The following is a 23,365-nucleotide window of genomic DNA, read 5'->3' on the forward strand; positions in this document are numbered from 1 at the left end:
TGCTTGCTCAGGTATTGAAATGAGTTTTGCTGTATAATGAAGGAATTTGACTTTGTCATTTATATTTTTTCATAAAACAGAGAGTTTAAGTATAGTTCGTCATTTCTAAGTAGCAGTACTTTGCTACAGAAGTTGAGTTTTATTTGATGGTTAACTTTTCCAATTGAACTTGCATCATTTTTACATCCTGGTAAGGACAAAGCATCGATAGAAGCTTATTTTTAAGAAAGTGGAAGAAAACATTTCTGCTTTCAAAACGTAATTTGAATTTTTTCCCACATGGAAAAAAATGCGAGATCTGTGCAGGCAACACTTGAGGTTAGATCATCTCTGCTAAGCAGATGAGATAAACCTCGTGCTTTTACCAGTGGCTCGGAGCGGTGGGAATGGATATTTTGCAACGCATCCTCCAGAGAGGAATAAAAGATTATTTTGCTTAGAAGGAGAAAGCAGCATCAGGAGTTTGTACCAAACATAACAGCAACCCAAAAAAGGTATGAGGCATGTCATCTGTAGGTCTGAACGATTCCCAGTGGGCAGGCAGAAGATGCTAGATAGACTTTACTATGCATAACAGAAATGTCTAGAAAGACTGCAGAAAATAGAGGATCAAAATACATTGCAGATTAAGTGTAATCTAATATACTGAAACATCGGAATAGTTTGGCCCATATGTGGAATAAGTCTGGGCAGAGTTGATGATAATGGAATGGGAATTAATTGGGGGTTGATAGTTGGGGATGGAGAGCACATAGAGCAAGGGTCTGATTGCACGGAGCATTAACAGTAGAAACCCGTGTAAAAGTGAAGTATGTAGGTTAATGCGTAGTTCTGGAGGATAGGTGTTTTTTTTTCCTTGGAGAAAGGGGGAAGGAGCAGGGATGGTGTCATGAAGTGTTGTTGCTGAAGATTAGTGGGCTTTGAGCACTGGAATGGGGAACCTCTGCTGTGTTTTTGCATAAGCACATGTTCTTAGTTAGTAAAACTTGTATGTTTTAGCTCCTTCTACAACCAAATCTTGCCATCTGTACTGAATATTTCCTGAGGATATATTTTTCTTCTTCTCAGTTTAGGTTTTATAGCTCACTCATTTCAAGTAGATATATGTGGAGTCTGAGATTTTGGGTGTTTTGTTTGTTTTTTCAAAATAGCCAAAATCAGTCCCTGTCCGTGAATCTTTTCCCCTGTAATTTTAAACCTCTCCCCCTTGCCCCTATGGTAATTCAGTCAAAAGTAGTTCCACCATGAAAAATGTGTTCTTGCTGACAAGAAGCCTGTCCTAGATGTGGCGATAAAAGAACTCCCTGAAAAGTAAGGATATGAAGGAAAACTTACCCAGCCCTGCGTACAACAGCTGTGCTGTGTTTGTGTTTTCAGTACAAGGCTTCTATCTCCTTTTTTTCATATGCCCCCACTTGATTTTCTGTGCATATTGTTTCCTCATGGACTTTTTTGCTCCTTCTGTCCATTTCTGCTGAAGCCCTAACACGAGTTCAAAGGCTTTCATGAACATTTACTCAATTTCACTCCTGCTTTGGTTGCAGTTCGCAAGTGGTCTGCTGTTCTTTCTGCTAAAGTAGAATCTGCTCTAAATTCATTGGTACCGGCCAGCGGTTGTGGTGCAGTGATTGAACGAACTCTCATCAGAGTTATTCAACAAATGTGGAAAATGTGAGCTTTTAAGAAGCTTTAAAATACTTTTCCTGGGGAATTCCTAGTTTATGTAAACAGTCTTATTGAAGGGAGATATCTGCTGCATTTCAACGCAGTCCATAGTTGCATGAGGAAAGGCTTGTAAGACCTAATATGTAGTAGCAATAGTAAAATAAATACATAAGTAAGTGTTGGGACGTATTATAAAAATGCCAAACTTTTTTTTTTTCTGGCATCAGGTGAACACACAAAAATGACAAGGAGGAGAGAATATCCAAATTAGAATGAAACTTATTTAATACTGTAAGCTTATTTCTTTTTTCTCATTCCCCAGCCCTCTAAAATAGCAAAGCTTTTATTGCAATATTGAGCATGTCCTATTGTAACTGCTAGTTTTTTGAAACTTAAGGTTAAATTACTGGGTGCACAGTGTAAATAAAAACTAACTACAAAACCCCACCCCACACTTTAAAATTTATTTCTTTTTTGCTTTTTTTGTCAGAACAAATCTACCACCTTTGTTACTCCCATGCATTTCTGACTATGTACTAAGGCAGAAAAGTGATAGAAACACATCAAAATTTTGTTTCTCATTGAATTTCTTCCTCCTCCGTACCAAAATCATGGCAGATTAGCAGCAGTATCACTCTGCGTTACGTGTGCTGTGTTTCGTCAGAGTTGGAACTGCTTCCATGAGCTGTATAGAACAAGAAGACCAGAATACTCTCCTCCCCTCCCCAGCCAAACAATCTGGGAGGCGCAAAAATAAATCAGCAGTAGATTTATACAAATATAAAATGCTTTGGACAGTAATCTTCTACTTTAGTCTTCCTGCTGGCTAGTATGAAGGTCCAATGTACAAATCTTCCTTTCGGTATCTTGCTTCTCTCCCTGCATCTTTCTTATGGTGGTCACACTTATTCAGAGAGGAAAATCGCGTAATCCAGGAAGAGCCTTGGACAGTCCAGCTCCTTGTTGTTGGTGATGGTGGTGGAAATGCTTCTCCTTTTCCATGAGGAGAAACGCTGCAGTCTCCTCTGTGCCGCTGCCTCTCATCACAAAGCGGCTGTGATATTTCCTACCATCTCATCTTGTCTTTTCCATCTCTCAGGACTTAAGGCTGCTTGCCAGAATTGACTGATCCTGAGTGGGGATGTCTTACTCAAGTGCTTGCTTCGGAGTACGAAGCTGTTTTTTCATGGTCATCGGTCGTAAAAGCTGCTCTTTGTATTAATGGTGGAGGTTGTCCATTATCCTCTGCGCCATTTGAATCGCCAGGAATTTGACTTCCCAGGTGGTCTTCTGTGAAGGGGCGTGCAGGAAGGAATTTAGTAGTTGTTGTTACAGAGCCACCCATACTAAGTAAGTAGTAATGACTTATATTTTCTCTTTGAGTGACAGGCATCACTTCTCTCTGTAGGATTCTTATTTGCCTCAATCCTTGAGTATAATTTTTTGGTATAAATGCTGCCCTCAGTCAGAAACCTTTTATGAGAAGAAGGTTGTGTAGGTGGTAACAATTACTCCATGTGGAACAGTGGCCCTTCGCCCATGCACTTGTACCTTAGAAATGAGTGGTGAAGGTTATAGGAAGAAGTTATTACTAAGTCTGCTCAAGTGCTCCATAGTGAATCTTCAGCTTTTCAGTTCAAGAGAAAATAGCTTCCCCTCCTCTTGTTTTTACAGAACCCTGTTGTCATTCAAAAGTAGGTTTGAGGATCCTGTCTCTTTTCTTCCTTCTTGTTCCAGTCATCATTGTCACTAGCTGATGTAAAAAAATGCCCTTAAATTAACCTTCTCCAAAAGAACTTTTGTGAAAGTCTGTCATTTGGGGATCCTGAAATCTCTGCTTGGATAGTTAGCCTCCTCTAAGACTTGCTTTTCAGCATATAAAGCGATGAATTCTAGCAGGATCTGCAGTAATTTATATTACTTTGTACCTGACAGCACAGAGATCCCTGGTGTTCCTCAAGTCTGGATTTTGAATTTTTTGTCTTTATGTATAATCACTAGATTTGTGTCATTCCCTCACTCAAAAATCAATTAGAATAAACCTGTCGTTCTTCTAAGGAGTGTTATATCCCATTGGTGTGGCTTGTATCCTCTGACGTGGCGTATGGGAACCATGCTAACGTGCCGTGGAGCCCCCAGCACAGATTCACACAATTTGCAGGAGCTGGTCACAATTTTCAGCTGACAACACTGTAGAAATCTCCATGAAAGTACAACATAAAGTATATTAGCCTTTACCATTTGAATAAAATCCATCACAGTTATGAATTGGTCTTGGGTTGTTGTATTATCCCCTTTAGTGTCTTACTCCCATTTCTGCTACTTTCTTACAGCAGAACACATGTTACTCATTAGTAGCATGGATGATATGGGAAACAAGAATGTTGAAACTGTTTTGAATATGTTCCAGATGTTAGTATCAAACAAGGTTGGGTCTGCATTAAGATTTCCTTTAAAATATTCTTATTAATTGGAAGTGGAAAATAATTCAATACTAAACGATTCTCTAGAATTCTGAATTCACTGAACGTTTGCCATCGTAAAACATATATGTAATAAGTGGTTCTTATAAAACTGCCTAACCCCCTTTCCATCTTCAAAAGGCTTTGCAGGCATTAAGCAACTAAAATTTGATTGCGGTAAGAGCCAAGATTTGCTAACAAGGTTAAATGGGTACATGGTCCAAAGTTAAACAAAAGCCCCATGATGGCTGTGTGCGTGCACTTACCTTCTCAGCAGAGAAGGGACTAAAGGCTTGTAGCCGCACTAGGAGGTATAACCTGCAAGATACTTTTGACTCTTTAAGTGCCAGTTTGATGGGGATGAGATGCAAGAGTTATCTGTGTGTGTTTGGAGCCGACGAGGCAATCTTGGTACGTGAATTGGAACTTGGCCCTTAAGCAGCGATGATACTGAATTTTGGCAAGATGTTGGTGTCGTCGATGCAGGTGAGGTTGGCAGGAACGGGATGTGGGGCTGGAGTGGGAAGCTGGCAGAGCCCGATCCTGGGGTTTGTGCATGGCAGAGCAGCAGAACAGTAAAGCCCGGGCAAGGTGAGGCTGTGGTTTCATGTTGGCTTTCAAATATACAAGCAGGCGGTGCGGAGGTGATAAACAATCAGATTAGTAGTGTCATAGAAAGGGCTTTCTGTTTGTTTTTTCAGAGTGGTAAATGTGCACTTTGTATGATTTAAACTATCTAGGGGAAGTATATAAAGCGATAAATTCTATCTTTCCAGTCAGAGGAAGGTAGGCAGGAGGGGTCTGTGAGGGAGCCAAGAAGAGCCAGAGCAGCTAATTTGGAAAGAGAAGACCTCTTGCTGCTTCCACTGGAGTGACAGTGCCTTGAAGTGGCATCTACTTGCCTTCGACTGGGCCAGATCTGCAGGTGCAGTAGGTACTGCTGGAAAGAAACGCTGTTAATGAATGTTTAGCGAATAGCTTAGGCAGTGCTGGATGTGTGCAGCATAAGAATAGACTAAAATACAGCATAAATGGAGAGAAGGTGGCAGAAAGAACTGTCTTGTGTCATGTACAGGCTGAGCATCAGTGGACTTTGTGATCTAGAAATCAGTTTTCCTTTCGGTTGGCGCTAGCTCCAGGCATGCAGGCATATGCTGGGCATGGCACAACACCCAGTTTAGTGGTTGGGCAAATCTGGGAATTTCAGTGCATGAAGATTGCTGTTTGGTACTGCCAGCACATTTAAGAGAAATAACATTCATGTGAGAATCTTGAGTTCCTAGGGAGGGTAGTACGGGCCCAGGACATAGCTACACAAACACCTGTGTGAAATTCGGCAGAAATGCGACATCTGGAGTAACCCCTCTGTTACTTACCCCTCCGTCATTCCGTGTATGTGGGCAATCTTACCGCATATGTGGCCCGAGCGCGGTGGAGCCAGCCTCCAGGAGATACTCTGATCTTCAGTTCCAATTTCAAGACCTGTATCTCAGTTGCTCATGAGGCTGGCCTGAAAGCAACTCTACCAAATGCGGTAACTCCCCCAAAACGTCGGTTTCTTACACCGAGCGGCTCAGAGCCGCTCTGTGCGCCCCTTCCTTCAAAATAGGGCTGACAGAAGTGGCGTGCTCCAGGCTGGCCGGGCGCCGCGCAGCTGTACGGGTGTAAGAGTGGGCCCACGCCAGTAAGCCCTGCTTAAGATGTCCTGCTTAAGACCGGTACAGCCGTGCGGGCTCGCGGCCAGCAGGGTGACGGGGTTTCTGCAGGAGATCTGGCCCGCGTCCAGCCGGGACAGAGCGCAGGCAGAGCAGGCATGCCTCGGTCTGCCCTTCGCTGTGCAGATAAGCTCAGCTGCGCACGGTTATCCAGGATGTGAACTTCTGCTCTCTCCGGGAGTATTTCCATCTGCACGTCGAGCAGAACAGAGGGCCTTGAAAGAAGGGCTTTCTTAATGCGCGCTTGAGGTGCCGGCGAGGGAGGCGGTTACAGACAGCCTGAACGTACCAGTCGCTATCTTCTTCATGTGGATGAGTCCTTGTAGGAAGTGGGGGGGAAAATCCAGATGTCTTCTCCTCTAATGTGGCGAACTTGTACAGAATAAAGACCAGATGAAGGCTGGAGGAGAGGATTGGTAGATGCACTGCATGGAAATAGGTGTTTACAAGGGAATCCATCTGCTGAGAGGGAGGTATTTGCTCTTTCTCCTGAACCTTTGCTAAGGAAAACGCACGTTTTTGTCAGCATCTCCATTTCTGTCTTGTTCCGAGTCTTACACCTTGTTCTTCGTGTGTGTGTTATGATAGAAGCATCTTAACAAATGTCAACTCCATTCTGGTCTGAAAGAAACAATTCAATGACCAGGCACTCCTTGGTTCTCAAGTTTGTTCCCCAGCCCAAGAAACGCTTGTGGAGTTTAGAAATGCTTTTTGTGCAGGTTGTATAACGCGGTCTGCTGCAGGACTTGCACACCAGTGGCTGGGCTAATTGATTAGTAGGTTCTCTGATCTGCACTTGTACATCAGGAAAATGAGACCTCTCTGCTGGTTGTGTTATTGTTAAAAATTCTGAATATTTCTTCAAATGTTACAAAGGCAACTTTTTCGTAGGTGGTTTTTTTTTTTTTGTAATTGAGTATCATTGCTTGGACTGGTCCCAATTTGTATGCGTATTCTTAAAAAGGAATTCAAAAACCTCAGATAAACCTCAAATCCTCCAAGCTGGTGGTCAGTGCTACTACCAAGCTCCTCATCTAGAGAGCAGAAAGTTTGTTTATCCTCTGTACCCCAAGCACAGGCATGCGTAATTTATGTCTTGAGCATTGCCTCTAACAAATATTCCTGTTCTGTGGGAGCTGGCAGGATATGTACTATGCACGGTGGGTTTCAGGAACGGCCCCTTTGGCAGGACAAGGCACTCATGGCCCGAGGCACTGCGGAAATCTCCCTGTGCTCAAGGGCTTTGCTTTTTCCAGATGAAGTCTGTTGTAAGATGGACTCTCTGCCTTCTAAACAGCCAGCTGCTAACTGTATCTTGAGTGAACCAGCAAAGTGTAGGTCAGCGCTAATACAATTAAACATATGTGTACACCAAAGGCAAATGATCTCTAGTGCTGCAATAGCTGGATGTAGACTTCACAAAACCAGACAGAGCTCTGCCATTTGGTCAGTTGAGGATTTTCTTTCATTTTGAACTTTTTTCAAAAGACGCATTTTACTTCAATTGCAGATGTACGCTATCTGGAAAAAAAACCCCTCATGCTTCTAGCTTATATTTCTCTTTTATGCCTTGCAGCCTCTGAACTGGCTGGTTCATGTGAGTCTAATTCTTATCTGAGTGACTTTGGTGCAAATTAGGGGTTAAGTCAATTAACGTTCTCCTGTGACCTTCTGAATCAAAAACATACTGTATCTGTTACTGTCAGGGGTGGGTTTGAGCCGTTTTGGAAGAGCAGGGCTGCTTTTCATAAATATTTGTCTTGCTTTAGTTTCCTGAGATATAGTTTGAATGTAAACTGCTCCCTATGTTTCAGCTTTTGTGCTATCTTGCTATATCACATCACACTGTCTCACGTACTGTATAAGAGTATGGCACTACATCATGCTGTGGTGATTATTTGGAAGGGCGTACACTCTGTTTTGGACTAGATATCTGTTATCAGTGTAGATAATTGCTGTCAGACACAAAATAGACTCAGTAAACAAACATTTCATTTTATCATGTGACAGATGCCTGCTGTTTTGTACAATGTATTTGAACGACGTTCACTATAAATCAACACTGCTTCAAAAGCAACAAACCCAACTCACCCAAATCCTTCCTGATGTAATTACTTTATCCTTGAGATTAACTTTTCATTGTTATATATACATGATTGCATTTTTCAGTGTTTGGAGATAACAATGTTTGACATAAACAAATAATTCACATCTAAGATGAACCAATTCCTCCTACCACTATTACTGCTTTGTTTTTTCTCCTTTGGGTTTTTTGGGGGCTTTTTTTCTCTTTTATCCTTGGTTTCCTCCCTGGTAAAGACAAGACTACCTCCAGTTTTGGAATTCATGCTTTAAATTTAGACTTTAACAGAGAAATGAACCAACGAGTTAGCATATTCAGGAGAACTTAAAAGGGCAACGGAAATAAATGTCTTCATTTTGTGGATAATGAACATGAAGCCTCTGCTTGCGTTCCCGTGGGTTTTGTGACCCAAAGGATGATCGCTATTTGACAGGTGTAATCTGTGTATTGCTTTCTTCTCCAAATGATGTGCATCTGTGTCTTCCTCTGCAGGTCCTGTGCCTAGGAGTGAATGTGTCTTATCGCCTGTTAACAATTCGCACCCGGTCCATGCCTTATTGGAGAGTTTTACAGTCTTATCTGGCTGCGCAAGCCGAGGCACAACAGGCCTGCCGCAAGAGGTGCATGTCCTCAATCTCAGAAATCCTGAGGAGGGTCTTGGCCATCACGAAAGAGAGGTAAAGGTGAAATTACTTTTTGTCCAGATCCCTGGCTACAAGTGTGTCTGCAGATGGGATTTTTCTACATTAATTTGCTGAATTAAGTTATTTCTGAATGGTGACCAGAAAGACTACAAAGAAGCATGCGCAGTTTGCGTGGATACTGTCCACCTACGCTTTGCGTGTCATATGAGTAAACCGCTTCCATACCCAGCCACTCTCTCCATCACCTTTCACGACCATGAAGTATACTTAAAAAAGGTGACGGGGTGGGCAAAGGAAATAAGAAACAGATTTAGATCTACAAGAGGCCTTTACAGAATTGGCTGTCTTCAAAAGCAGATCGTTTACCTAAATATGTTGTAAATTAACATGAATACCTTTGGATCCCTGCCATGACCACTATAAACAAATATTTAAGTTCAGATTCTTTTACCCCTGTAATACCTCCTTAATGCTTCACTGAGGGGGGACTGCCGTACAGAAAGCAAGCGTTGCTGACTGTGGTGGTACTTAAGTACAGTCCAATTACTTATATATGTACATTGCACTCGGAGGGACTGGCAAGAACTTCAGTTGCTCTGAAAGCAACAGCGCAAGAAGAAAAGATTTGATGTTAAGTTGTGCAGTACTGTTGTTTACTCTCAAAACACATCAAAACAGAGTGCCGAAGTGAAAAGAAAACATTGCATGCCATGACAGCTGAGCTTCTTAGTTCATCTTCTTACACACAAATCCTTAGTACTGCGTCCTGTGAGAGCAACGTGCGTGTACGCAATTAGCAGAATTTGTAATGAGAGAACAAAGATGATGATCTAGCAGGCGGAAGCTTAGGAAAAGAGGGTCTAAATCTGTGCTGAAAGAACTTTTAAGTGGAGTCTTTTGTAGTGATTTAAATGAAGGCAGATACTCTTGGCCATAATCAAAGTCTTTCCACTGACTTCAATAGCCGCCTTGTTGGGTTTGTGGTGTGTTCGGCTCAATGTGTATTGTATGCATCCATGAAACTTCAGCTGTTGTGTTCATTTTCAGTATATACACTGTCTGAAAAGTCTACTGTATGATGAAAAAGTTATTTACTATTTTTTCAGTAGGCATCTTGTTGGCTTCCCTTAATAAAAAATGTCAGGTCTTCTTCAGTTCAACTGTCACGAAATGAATAGAAAAATTACCTTTTTTTGGGAGTGTGGGGGGAAGGGGGGAGGCTGGGAATGAGGAACAGAGATTTTTATATTTGTTTTGTTTTGGTGGGGTTTTGCTGTTGTTTTTTTTTTTTTAAGCCTTTCTTAGTTTGCCAGGCACTGGGTTATCAGCCTGATGAGTGCACTGTGAATGCCTGAAAAAAGTGTAGGTACAATCAGTTCTCTGGGTATGAAAACCAAACTCTAGTTGGAATCTCTAGTCTCCTTTTTTTTTTTGTTTTGGTAACATAGTTTCTTATGAAAACTAAACAGCCTTATGGGATTCTGCTACGTATTTATCAGTGCCTCTCTCATCACCCAGGAACCTTTAAATCCATTGGCAAGTCATAGACAGATTTGTTACGAGGGGTAGATCTCACAAGGTAATCACAAATTTTGTTGAAAACGGGCAGAAGAGTGCCCTCCCTGTGGGGACATGGTATAGTGGGAACTTGTAACTTCTTAGTTACTAAAGGGTGCCCGGAGTTGGGATGAAGCAGGCTACAGCTGGAGCTTGTACCTCCCGAGAGACCAGAATGAATCAACTGCAAAGCGCGCATTTGCATAAAACCAGATTTCCCTCTGGTTCGGTGCTCCTAGCGCTACTTGCCTCACAGTGCCGTTCCTGCAGTTGTGCGCACGCCCAGTGTGAGCTGGAGTCACGCGTGCACGAGGCTCCAGGCTGTGCCGCTACTGTCTAATCACCTTGACAGAACGAGAGAAGATTTAAATATTTGGCTTTGAATGAAAAATAGTTGCTGCCTAGCAAAAAGAGGCTGCTTGTGCCTCCTCCAACGTGCTTACGGTAAGAAAGCAGTTTGCGCCAAGCTGTCTTTTTTGTGCGCTTCTGCGGTATACCAAAGGGTAGGGCACAGAATGTATTTCACAATTTGTAGCCCTCAGCCTCCTTCTCCCATCTCCCGGCCAGTTTCCAGTCACAGCCCTTAGAGATGGCTGCTCTGAAAATGCACAGGAAGCTGGAGCAAGGCTTGCTGGCGACAGTGTCGAGCAAAAGAGTGTAAACAACTTGGAAAGATCGGATTTTACTTATAGGATCAGACTCGGAAAACAAAGCAGAGCAAATGTTATCTTTTCCATTATTGTAAAAACCAACTCCAAGTGGCCTTTTGTCTCAAAGTAGAATGTACCCATCACCTCAAGTTAAATTAGTTTGATTTACCAGCTGAGGTATTTCCTGTTGCCTGCAAATGCTGATAGCGAAGGTAGAGATCTGTTTGTCATACAGTATTTCCAGTATACTCTAGAATAAAAACAGTATTTTTGTTTGACAGTACATTAGTTAGATTCAGCAGCATCGAAAGCATGTTTAAAATAAATCACGCGTTCGTTCAGAGGTTGGCTGAAGTCCTGATAACGTGGAATGCAAGATCTGAAAATCTTTAAGTGAAGGCTTGCTTTGGGGGAGGAGGTCGGGGTTTGTTTTGTTTTTAACCTGCCCTGTGCTAGATGCTGCTAAATTACACATTCCTTACTTGCTGGGAGGAGTGTAAACTTCCCCTAGCAAATTCCTTGGAGGGCTCATGCATTAAACATACTTGTGCAGTTATCCTGGTTCTCATAAATATGCAACATACATGTATGCATTAATTTAACTCACTTTGATGCTTGTGTAGAATATACAGACAACAAGCGTTCGCATATTGAAACATGGGGAGGGGTGGCTGATGCAGGGGGAGGGCACGGCAGGGGCATGCGCTCCTCCTGTAACACGTGCAGGCTTTTCTGTAAAGATCAGTAAGGTTTGGGTGCTTTTTCTTCCATGTAAACTGGAAAAAAAAATAGGTGGACTGGAAATGTATGGGATTATGTATTCTGAAGAAACTTTGCAAAACTAAATCAGTAATTTAGCACTGTCATGTTAAGGCTGAAATCTGGTAAATATAAGGTCATATTGTGAAATGCTGTAATCATATCTGTGATCTTCAAGGAATTTGTTTGTATTTTACTTTGTTAATCCCTGTTGGGTTGACATCTCAATTTGTTGAGACTGTGAAGACACTTTCTTCAAGTAAGAACCCCAAAAGTTCCAATCTTTCTCAAGTATTTCTTAGAAATGTCTTTTATCACAATTCATATTGGCCGTGCTTTATCATAGGAAATAGAATACGGGTGCATGTAATAGCCACAAGTGTTTATATTGAACTTGGCATGAAAAATGCAAGCCCTTTTTTGTTTGTTTTATTTGATCAAATATTCCTGGGGAAGTGAGTGCATGCGTGCATTTCTGTACTGATCTGGGTCTCAGCTGAAAGCCAGGAACTACTGAACTCTTCCAGTAGCCTTCTCTTCAGCTTTGGGTGTCTTCACTGCTTCAGTTTCCGAGTTTTTAGAAAGGAGATAGTTGCTTTCTCATGGAGCTGCTTGTTCTGTTATGAGAAAGAATTGTTGTTTGCGGAGGCACTTGGAAATTCTAGAGGTTTGCACCAGAAAAATGTGTATCGAAAAACGTAAAAATTATTTTAAGATTAAAGTCACTCCTTGGGTTAGATTATCAAGTCCTAAATTAATGGAGGATTCTTTTATTATACCTGTCAGTTGAATTTCCCTGAGCTGCTTCAGGCACGCAGCCACAATTGAAATAGCTGAAGGGGGAGCAGGGGCATATAAGATTAATCTCGTGTGAATACTTAGGATTGAATACATGTGAATACATGGAATCAGAGTTCCTGGCAATGGATTCACTATTGTTTTCGTTGACATCCTCATCCTCAATAGCTTTAAGATGTTATGCCTGATACAGATGTTTAACATGTGTTATGTGAAATGAAGGCAGGAAAACCAAGGACTCATCTTTATTTTTATAATTTTGAGTAGCGCCACTGAGGCTGTAATAATTCGACAGACTTTTTCCCCACTGTTTAATCAGTGTTACTTGGCAACAATTTCATAATAAAAAAATGTTTTCCTTTGAGAGCAAACCTGATATTAAAATGCCTGTTAGTTCCTGTGGAGCAGGCTAATTTTAATAGCCAGGTACTTAGTAGTGATGTATCTCAGGTTCCTGAGCTGACCCCCTTAAAAGCCATAAAATGATGGGCAAAATTATTTAAGTCCAATATTAAAGTACTTTCTGAAGAGATCCTGTAAGTTGTAAGAATGGGACAGGAAAAGACTCTGAAACAGTCACCTGATAATGTATTTCTACATCCCGATCTTTGCAGTGCATCCTGAATTCAGGCTAATTCTTCTGCGTCACAATGGTTTTGTATTTTAGGACTATGAAGATCTGGACAATGAGGGTGACGAAAACCTGGTTCATTTTGCCTATTTTTCTACATATTTACTGTATTTCCCGGTGTGTTCATTTTAACAGCCTTACCCAAGGTTAGGTCAGGGAAAAATGTTTTGTTTCATGCTCAGGCATCCAGAGATCTGGGGACAGCCTTGAGATTCAGCTGTGATAAAGGGGCCACTGTCTGGGTGCGGTTTAAACATGCTGATCTGGTGCACCAGAGCCGTGGTCAGAGGGGGCCTGGAGGTCTTGTGCCGACAGCAGGCAAGAAGGGAATTCAAGGTTTGCTATTTGACAGCTGGAGTTAGTGAGGTTTTTGTTACCTGGTCGTTTGTTTGATTCCATTTTGTTTGCGTCTTCCTCTAAAAGTGCATTTGTTAAAATAAGTTTCCATTTAGTGCCAATCAAGTGTCCACTTAGGTTGTTTTCTGAGACTTCAGGATCTCAGATATAGTGAAAATAAGGTCAGCTTCTTTTTCCACCGTGGTTTTTAGGGCTGAGCTCTCAGTGTCAGCTTGACCAGCTGCTCTAAAACTGACAAGACAGGCTAGTTTGAATTTTTGAAGCACCCTGCAGCATGGGCTTAATAATCCAAATTAGATAATTGGATTATTATCCCATGCGGTCCTAAACTCATACTAAAATAAGAGGCTCAAGAATAAAGAGTTTGTTACTTCTGTGAGATTAAACTTTTGAGTAAGACTGCAGTCTTCACTACCATTAATATTGGATCTGTGCACTGCCGGACCACTTGGCCATACAAATTTGATGTTTCTGGTGAGCTGACCAGAATATGTGGTGCAGAATTTATGCTGGGAAATAAAGGACATGTTGCTCGGTTTGCCAGGCTGCATTGCATCTGCCCTCTGCTCGTTTACCGTGGTACGGTGGGAAGCCTACGCTGCTGCACGTGGGTATGTTTGGTACTTCTGGTAGGCCACAGGCCTTTGTTTTGAAGAAAAATAGTTGCTGCTCTAGAAAAAGCTTTCAAAGATACAACAAAGCACCCTGTCTGTGCCTCTGCCAAGGTGTAGACCGGTGCTCAACACTGCAAGGGTATTTAGCTGGTTTTGCCTCTCCACTTTCTGAACACCTTTGCTTGGCAGCAGTAATGGATATCTAACTATGGCAGCAGACTTGCAAGTGGCAATGCAAGTATATGCAGGGTTTTTGAACCAGGGGTGGCGTGAACTACCTATAGTGAGATGGCTTGAGAGGAGCGGTGCTGTGGCTATGTTGCTGCCCGGTCTGTCTGGGGATGAAGAAGAGGAGATGGAAGTAGTGGAAATGCTTAATCTTTCTGGAGATGGAGAAGTCTGAGTTGACACTTCAGTTAAGAGGAGTGGTAACTTGGTGGCAAAGCATCTTGTTCCAAACGTGAGAAGGTAAACCCTAAAGACTACAATGTGGGAGAGGTTTGGTCAAAGTCTGGGCTGAGCTTATCCAGCTTCATGAGTCAACGAATGAGAGGGTGTCTTTCAGGAAAGATTGTCTTTGTCACTTGGGATCTGACACCCTAAGTCCCGTAGCCAGCCAGTTCAGTACTGGGAGCTGACAGACCAGAGTAGTTTGGGAAACGACTTTTGCCATTTGGGAAGGTGTTTGGCTTTATAGTTTTATACATACACTACACTTTGCTCACACAGGCTTCCCCAGCTGTCAGGGTTTCAGTGGGGCTGTAGATCTTTCCTGGTCCTACGTTACCAAGAAACGGTATTTACTTTTGTACTGCACATTTTTGTGGGCCACTGTGGACATTTTAAGATACCGTCTCTAGATCCGGGTAGGTGCGTAATACTCAAGTTTTCCACAACTCTTGTTTGGCTTCAACCTCACGTATGCAGGGCAGCTCTCTTGTTATGCTGAGCTCCTCAAGATCAAGAGGATCACTTTCACCCTGTTACTGTTTGTTCCTTGATGATTTTTGGCTTACAAAGTCATGCGGAGACAACGTTATCAGTCCAACCAGGACCTGCAGAGTGGTGGTGGAAAATGAGTTTGGCCACCTGCAAACCTCTCTGTCAGGCTTAAGGTATCACAATCTTCTTTCATGGTGCTTTGCATACTACTTGTAAGAGTGAGGGAGAGGGCCCACATCAGAAGATCGAGAACGGGAAGCCCAGATGAACTACTGCTTCCACCAGTGCTCCGTGCCAGTGAGGTCTCAGAGTCAAGTTGTGAGCGACGCTGTGGCAGACGTACTCCAGGAACACCCTGTATTTGTTGCTTGGAAAGCAGCAGTCCCTCATCACATGCATCCCTTGATCCTGGGTATTTTCCAAAGCTTGCCCACAGCCTGTGGTAGCTCCACTGGCTCACCAGGGTGGTTTCACAGGCTGCTGTTACTGCTTTCCCCACAGCCCTGTCCAGGCTGCTGGACCACTAGACTGATTCAGAAGTGAAGCGCACAATAGACCTTATAAAGCCTTAAAGATACTGACAGCGTGCTCCACAGAATTTGTAATTGTTCAATGTCTTTCTCAGATGATGCCATGTCTACTGAAAGCTGCAACTCCCTTGCAGCTAATACACTAGAATCATAGAATAGTTTGGGTTGGAAGGGACCTCTGAAGGTCATCTAGTCCAACCCCCCTGCCGTGGGCAGGGACATCTTCAACTAGAGCAGGTTGCTCAGAGCCCCGTCCAACCTGACCTTGAATGTTTCCAGGGATGGGGCATCCACCACCCCTCTGGGCAACCTGTGCCAGTGTTTCACCACCTTCAGAGTAAAAAATTTCTTCCTTCTATCTAGTCTAAATCTACCCCCCTTGAGTTTAAAGCCATTCCCCCTTGTCCTGTCGCAACAGGATGACAGTCGCAGCAACAGGATGACAGTCGCATCTGTCAAAAAATGACACTGATGTCTTAATTGCCTTGACTGATTGATGGACACTGCATTGCCATGTCTTTAAAAAACAAACCAACAGCCACCCCAGCCTCTATTTCTTAAAGAGCCCTCACAACCCTCTTCCCCCTCTTCTCTTCGTTAGCGCTTTGAAGCATCTGCGCTTGGATAAAATCCAGCCTTTTTTAATGTGGCTTTTTCATCTTGCTTGCTCTGGACTGTGGGTTGTTTTCAGCCAGCTCAGGATTTGCTGGTCATTGGATTTGGCAACCGTTTCAAGTTCTGCCCACCAGAACTGCCAGAGGAAGTCATGTGTCGGCCAGAGGAGCCTGTTTGTGCAGAGCCTGCTGTCCTGCAGGAGCGTGGCTTGATGCGTGTCTACCCTTAAAGAGGCAGCAGTGACTCCTCGTGACTTGGAAGGTGCTGTGCAAACCCTCGGTATTTTCCGTTTTTAGAAACGGGACTGTTTGCTGTGCCCAGAAAGTGAGACCTGCTCTCAGTTTCAGAGAGCTGCGTGGAACGGTGTCTGAAGCCATGCCAAGGCCCACCACAGAAGGCTAAAGGGTTCAAAAGGAAAAATGTCAGAATGACTTTTCTGATCACTCAAATCCTTCGGTTTTGCTGACTGCTATTTAAAATGACCGGTTGGAAGCTGAAAATTGGAATCTCTTCTTTTCCTCTGCTGCAAGCGCCCGCAGGTACTGATGTGCTGTTGCAGGATTCTAGAGAGAAATGGGGCTGCTGCTGCTGTCTTTACTAGATGGACTCGTTCCTCCCTCTCCGTCTCTCACGTGTGTGTAAGCACACTGCGCACATGCGCTCACACATTCTTTCAGGCAGATGCATGTGTTTTGATTTTGATCATAAACTGTGATTCACATTCTTGGTCTCCAGTTCCCTCCTCAAAGCTTCTATCTGACATGCCTTGGAGTATTTATAAATTACTGCTTTGTCTACAGTTACTTTCCCCAAGAAAAGATAATTAAGGAAGTGATGACATTTCCAGGAGTCTGTTTATATCACAAGCTTGATGGGCGGGTTCCAATCTAGCTTTGGGCTTGTACGTGTGTGTGTGTGTGTGTGTGTATATGAGAATGTGGAGCAACGCTTGTCATGAGTGGTTGTGTTTATGTTGTTTACTGGAGTGTCTGTTTGAACCAAAAGCTGGAATTAATGAAATCGTTCTCCTCCAACCTCCCAGCATCGGGGAAAACCTCCAACGTAAATTGTGTGGAGCTTGCTGTGCCTGACAGCCATGCTCCTGTATCAGCTGAAAAAGTAAAACCTTGCAGTGGGAAGACATGAGAAGAGGAACAAACGTTTTAATTGTGGGGGTTTTTTTAATGTGGATCATGCTTTTGATAACACTTATCATATACTCAAGTTTGTGTTTCTCTAGAAGAGTCTCTTATTTTCCCTGTGAAACATAAACAGAGTACTTCTACAGTAGTAAAACTTGTTATTTAAAGGAGAAGATGCGAAAATAGCACCACCGTGAGGTACAAACATCTGAAACTTAAATTGCTTGAAAAAGTTTGAAGGAATTATAAGTAATTTATAGCTGATAGTGTCTCTTTAACAATTGCCGTGGCAATTTATAATACAGAAATATTTTTATTATGATTGGAGCTCATGCCATATGTGATAAACATGATGGTGGCAGTAGTTAGTATCTCTAGATGAGAGGTAATATTTGGCGATGACCCAAATCTCATCAGGGAGGGAAAAGTATTAAAATCTGTTACCTTTCCGGAGACAACCGGCATTCTCTAACCCTGAAGATTGGTTGAAGTCTGGCTCACTCTTCTGTCATCACCCAAGGAAGCAGAGTCTTCATTTCTTCCGCGGGGACACGATCTGCTAGTGCATGTGAATACGCAAGTGACGTTTTGAGGTCTGTTGGGAAATGTGACTCTGTATGACATTAGTTTTGCAGAGAAGCGCAGTGGCACTTGCTTTGTAAATATCTTTTCAAAATAGACCATTGGAACATGCCTTCTTTCCTCCACTAATTGGGTTTCAAGTGATAATTGCAGTGAGGCAAATTGGGCACTGAAAATGCACCTGAAGCTACATGGAAAAATATTGCATGCAAGGAGCAGCAGTCCGTTCTTACACTGTTAGCTGGAAAGCAAGCCAGTATTTTCTTCAGTAAATCTGTTTTCAAACAAGAATCAGCAAGACAGTGCAGATAAGAAGTGCATGGAATGGCATCATTGTGCAAGAAAATACTTGCATGACAGCCTCAGTAATGTCTTCTGGAGGATTGTATCAGTTTTCATGGCTTTGATTCTGCAAGTGTATACAGATGTGAGTAGTCTTACTTATGTGGATAGGCCTGATTAAATAGAAAATTTGATTCCTTAGGGGTTTGGCGTTTTTAGGTTTTTTCCATGTAGTCAGTATCATAAATTCATTCTTTGAAATATTGCCAAAATACCGTTTTGTTTGTACGGAGAGTAAAAGTTCTGATTATTTTTTGAAGTTTGAAAACAGAAGAAATTTGGGAAGAATGAAGACCTGCCCCAGGGGAGCAGAGAGACAATGTATTGGTTATAGTTACTTTTAATCTTCTGAAAGCAGTTTCCTTTCTATTTAATTTCTAATACCATTTGTGAGCATATGCATTACAGACACACACTTGCACCAACTCTTACTCAGGCTGGTGGGTTACTGACAATAAACAAAGCTGTTTCCTAAATCTGGTGCTGCTGCTTAGGTTTTCAGGTTTTTTATGACTCATGCACACACGCTGTTCTTCACCCTGGCTTGGAAAGCAAGAATTTAGTTTTACATGTCCAATAAAAATGTGAACTCCACATTTTAGACGTCCCTATGTGACTGCCTCTCTAAAAGACACCTGTAGAATGATGTTTCTTTTTTCCAGTCATCTGGATCTATGTGTGGTCTGGCTGCAAAACCTTTGAGGAGCAAATTGTTTCATATGTGGGGGCTTTCAAATGGCATAACCCTTTGTCCTGCAGTCTTTCCATCAGCTATTTCATGTTTGCTTGTAATCTTTTCTTGCTTTGTGAAGCCTCATTGTCTCAGCCCTTTCCCCTTCCGCACCTGCAGCTTTTGATGCAGTGGAAAGTAGGGCGTTCATCTGTTCAGGATTTACCCTGAGATTTGGAAATTCTGAATTCGGATTCCAGTTTTGCCATGATGTTCTTATGACACCACGTCCTATGTTACGTCTGCATGGTGTTTTGCAGTTGAGATGAACTACGAACTTGCTGTGTCTACCGTCAGAGCCTGGTAGAGATGAGATAGTGCTAATGCTGATCTCTGAACCAGTGGTTAGTATCATGCTAATGATATGTGATATGATATGACTAATGAGACCTGTTGAGAGGCAAGATGTATCGGTACTGGAATGGTACATTAATGCAGCTATGCAATTTTGGGTTGGGTAGCTAGCACCTATCTAACTTGTTGAAAATACAGGCAGTGGAAACTTGTGTTTACATGGAAAAGCCTGTGTAGATTTGCTCAGGATGCCTGAAATGCATTTAAGGAAAATGGTCCTGGCAGAAGTTTGTCATCTGTCTTTTATCTGTCAGTTTAAGAAGCATTTTCTTTGGGACAGGAGCCACTTTTTAGTATGTACTCATATATCCTCCAACATAGTAGCGATCCCCCTGCCCCCCGCTTTTGTTTTTTTCAGGGCATGGGGCACTATGTTACACAACTATCTGGTAATAGTTTAGGGATGGGAGAAGGGAAGAGGGGTATAAAATTAAACTTCCTCTGCAGCCCAGCTGATTCACCAAAGAAAAGCTTAGATCTGCAATATATGTACAAGTGCAGAATAGAATATTGCCTGGGAAAATGTTTCCTTTTCACACGAGTCTCCTACCTTAGTTGTTGAAGTAAAACTTAGTCTGACATGATACAATTTTGTGAATAGGCCACTTAACAACAGTAGGGGAGATGCTGTACTTGCGGCTTACAGGAATGGATCCTGTGCCCTTAAACAGACCTAAAACCAACAAGAAATTTTCCCACAAAATGTATAAAAGGAGGACTTTCCCCTTAGGATTCGTTATACGGCATGTGAACAGTATTGACATCTACTGATTTATGCAAAGTTGAGCGAAACGTCGTGTTTTTAGGTCTCAAGCGCTGGGAAGACTGACTGCTTTGTGGAAGGGCAGATGGCACAAATGGTTTCACTTAATCTTTTGGGAGCCTGAGCATCTAGTTCGGGTCACAGGAGGAATGGGCGAAGTGGTCCCAGCCTTGCACTGCTGGGCACGGGCTTTCCATTGCACGAACCGTGGAGCCTCGCGGGGCTGGTCGCTGTGGCAGCCCTTGCTCTGCCGGTGCCCAAAGCGGGGATAGCGTGTGAAGATTAGATTTGGTTGGCAGAGCTGAGCAGAGGTGCCTGTGCAGGGACTGTCTGCTTGCTTTGCTGCAGCCAGAAGGTTTTGAAAAATCTTATTTTTCAGGAGAACTCTGGTTCTCTGAACTAATCTAGTTGCATGAGATAACACTGAAGACAAAAACCAGATTGAAATGTATATGCACAGGGAAAGCTGGATCTTGTATTATTCAGGTAAAGGAAGCTAAAATAGGCAGTTTATATGCGTGTATGATCTCTACATAAAATTTATCAGTAAACTTTTTGGGTTATACTTTTAAGATCAGTGTCACAGAAGTAGCTCTATCAGTGTAAGTATGACTTACGCTAATACAGTTATTACCCTTTGTGTTCTGAAATAGCTCTCCTTATATAAAGCCTCAATTTTTTTCACTTTTTTTATTCTCACACTGTGAAAGTAATACCACTTTCTAGTGCAAATAGGACTTCAATAACTGTCCTGCCTGTTTGCCAAGTTATTTGTATCAGGAATATCTTTGGTCCTAATTTTTTGATTACCTAGGTATTTGCATAAATGATTAGCATCTAACATAATGTGATCAGATTTGGCAGCTCCAGCTTAAAATAACAACTTTGGAACACCAGAAATTAACTGGCTACATTTTTGTCTGAAGATAAATTATGTGACTGAGCTGTGGGCAGAAACGGTCCAACATTTTCATGAAGTTAGTTAGAACCACTATTTTGTAACGTCTTCTTGTGTCAGAACTTGCCGACGCCGTGTGAGCTGTGGTGCTTTCTGAACGGGCACTTCAGTCACTGCGTTTCCAGTAAAAACTTACCAGCACGGTTGCTTACTCTTACACTTTTGAGGAGAAAGTATCAGTGGTGCAGGAAAACATCAGTTATGAACCAGATACAAATGACAGTGCTGCCAGGTACTGAGCAGTATGTTTAGTGCCGTACACCATGCCACCGTACTATACTGTACTCATCTTACACATGATGTATTTGATAATGTTATAGTGCTAAATTTTACTTGTAATTTGCTTTTTTAGTCTGGTGTCTGGAGCAGCTGCATTGCGGATCCATATGAGGAGATCTAAACATGCTGTAATTCCATCCTGTCATGCAGATCCTCAGCTTGGTCATTTAATATTTAGGGCTAGAAGGGTACCAGAACTTAGACTGGAGGGAGAACTAGAGATAATATTTGAATATGCTGCAAGCCCTTAGGCTTTTGTTCTAACAGACTCTCTTTCATCAGGCTGTCGGATACAACTACCCTGTCAGTGGATGGGCAGGTCAGTTTTCAAGCTGGTTCTGAGGGTAAACCTTAGGTCTTCATTAAAGAGAGTATGTCCATTTGAGTACATTGCTTTGCTCTGAGCGTAACAAGTGCCAATTGCAGGGGTGATGCTCCATCCTCACTGAAGGCGAAGGGAGCTTTGCTTAGTTCTCCCCTTGAACACAGGCGTTGGGGCTGCCATTTCTCCTCTGAATCATTAATAATGCATCTTCATGTTAAAGTGGCCTTCTGGGAACATCATGCATACTTCAAAATAGTTTGTTAGTGGATGTTGGCACGCGCATGTGGTGCAGGACTGAAATGTCTTGATTTGTAAGCTCTTTGGGGAGGGAACTGTCTGTGTCTAGCACAGCGCACCCTGACCTTTAGCCCCTGATGCAGGACAAATAGAAAAAAAAGAAAAAAAAAAGGGGGGACATTTCAAACACCTTTCGGTCAAAGATTTCCAACAGTACTTCTTAATGAAGAGCGTGCAGTGGGCCGTAGATCATAGCTGGGTAGTCCTTACAAACCTTTCTGTTCTCTTGCCGCCTTTTCGATGAAGCCCAGTTTTCCAGTGTGGGTGGTGGATCATAAGGGTCAGCAGATTGTGCAATAGTATTCTTTTTTTATAAGGTAACGTATGGGACCACATCAGTCTCTGGCTTAATGCCAGTAGCTTCAGTGGCATTATGCCAGGGATGAATCTTTCCCATGATTTTCACAGTTGAGCTATAACTGCTGTTTAGTTAATCTGATTCTCTCTGTAGAGTGTGGGTGAGAAGGTCCAGGCAATGCCAATCCATTTGCAACCATATATTTAGGATAAAATGAGCAAAAGGTTGATTTTTAGAATTAGAGTGTTACCTGAGCCTTGGAAATAAATTTCAGTCCTCCGCACACCTGGTAAATGCTACCACAGCTGCCAGGCACTCAGACCTCTTCCCTGAAGACTGAAAGAAGGAAAAGGGCTTTCCCTCCCCACGCGTGCCTCATGCATCGCAGCCCCCCTGCTCTCTCCCGCGAGGGCAGGGCCCTGCCCCAGCAGCATCTTTTAGCGCTGGCCTGGCAGAGAGAAGAAAGCGTGGTGCGTCTCTGGCGAGGGCTGTGAGGGTGGCATAGCTTCGAGTTCTGCAGGAGAAAAAGCAACTGTGTGTGGGTATGAGTGCTTGTTTTTAATGGCATTGCAATTTTCCTGGAGATACTTATTTCTCTGATGCTGTTCTGAAGATCTTCTGTCTCATTGCTGGGGTGAGTTTTCAAAAAAATAGGTGCTCGCCATGTACAAATAAAAGAGTCTGCGTTGGAGAACCTTCCCAGAAGGGAAGCGGTGGGGTCTCACATGCTTATAGGAACTTGCTTATACAATCGTTTGATTTAAGAATGCAAATATGTAACCTTTTGAGCAAAATTACCTTCAAGCAGTAACACCATGTGAACATATTTTGTGTTTCTTGGAAAAATCAGCAAACTCTCTCTCGGAAACTGTTGGCTTCCGAAAGCGGGACATTGCAATCTACTATAGCTGGCTTGGTATCAAATCTGTAACACAATAGTCAATGTACATAGCAAAAATATGAGGGGGGGCGGGGGGGGAAGTGTTCCATTTTGAATTCACAGTCCCTGCCTAAAGAATACGCTTTTTCTTTACTTTCATCTTAAAAAGAAAAAAATTGGCCTGGAGATCCTTCCCAAAGCAATTGCTAAACACTTTTGAAAAGCGGTGCAGTACTAGATCCCACCACTTGAGGTGGATTCATGGATTAATCCTTGACCGAATTCTTTTATAGCCAATGTATCGACATTATATTTTTCAAGTGAATTTCAGTAGAAATTCTAAACCTCTTATGTTGGATAATATACACTAATGAACTGTAAAGATAAGTTTCC

The 23,365-nt window shown here is 42.6% G+C and overlaps 1 protein-coding gene across 2 annotated transcripts in view; it reads left to right on the top strand.

Moving 5' to 3' along the window:
* The window catches only part of TGFBR3 (transforming growth factor, beta receptor III), a 107,003-nt gene that overhangs the window by 27,740 nt on the left and 55,898 nt on the right, over positions 1-23,365 (top strand). For both annotated transcript variants that reach the window (XM_009333784.1, XM_009333785.1), the window contains exon 2: positions 8,418-8,602. In XM_009333784.1, the coding sequence (XP_009332059.1) occupies positions 8,418-8,602 (185 nt within the window). The remainder of the gene's footprint in view (positions 1-8,417; positions 8,603-23,365) is intronic.

The sequence above is a fragment of the Pygoscelis adeliae genome, unplaced genomic scaffold (genome assembly GCF_000699105.1).
Source record: "Pygoscelis adeliae isolate BGI_AS28 unplaced genomic scaffold, ASM69910v1 Scaffold10, whole genome shotgun sequence".
NCBI classification, from domain to species: Eukaryota; Metazoa; Chordata; class Aves; order Sphenisciformes; family Spheniscidae; genus Pygoscelis; species Pygoscelis adeliae.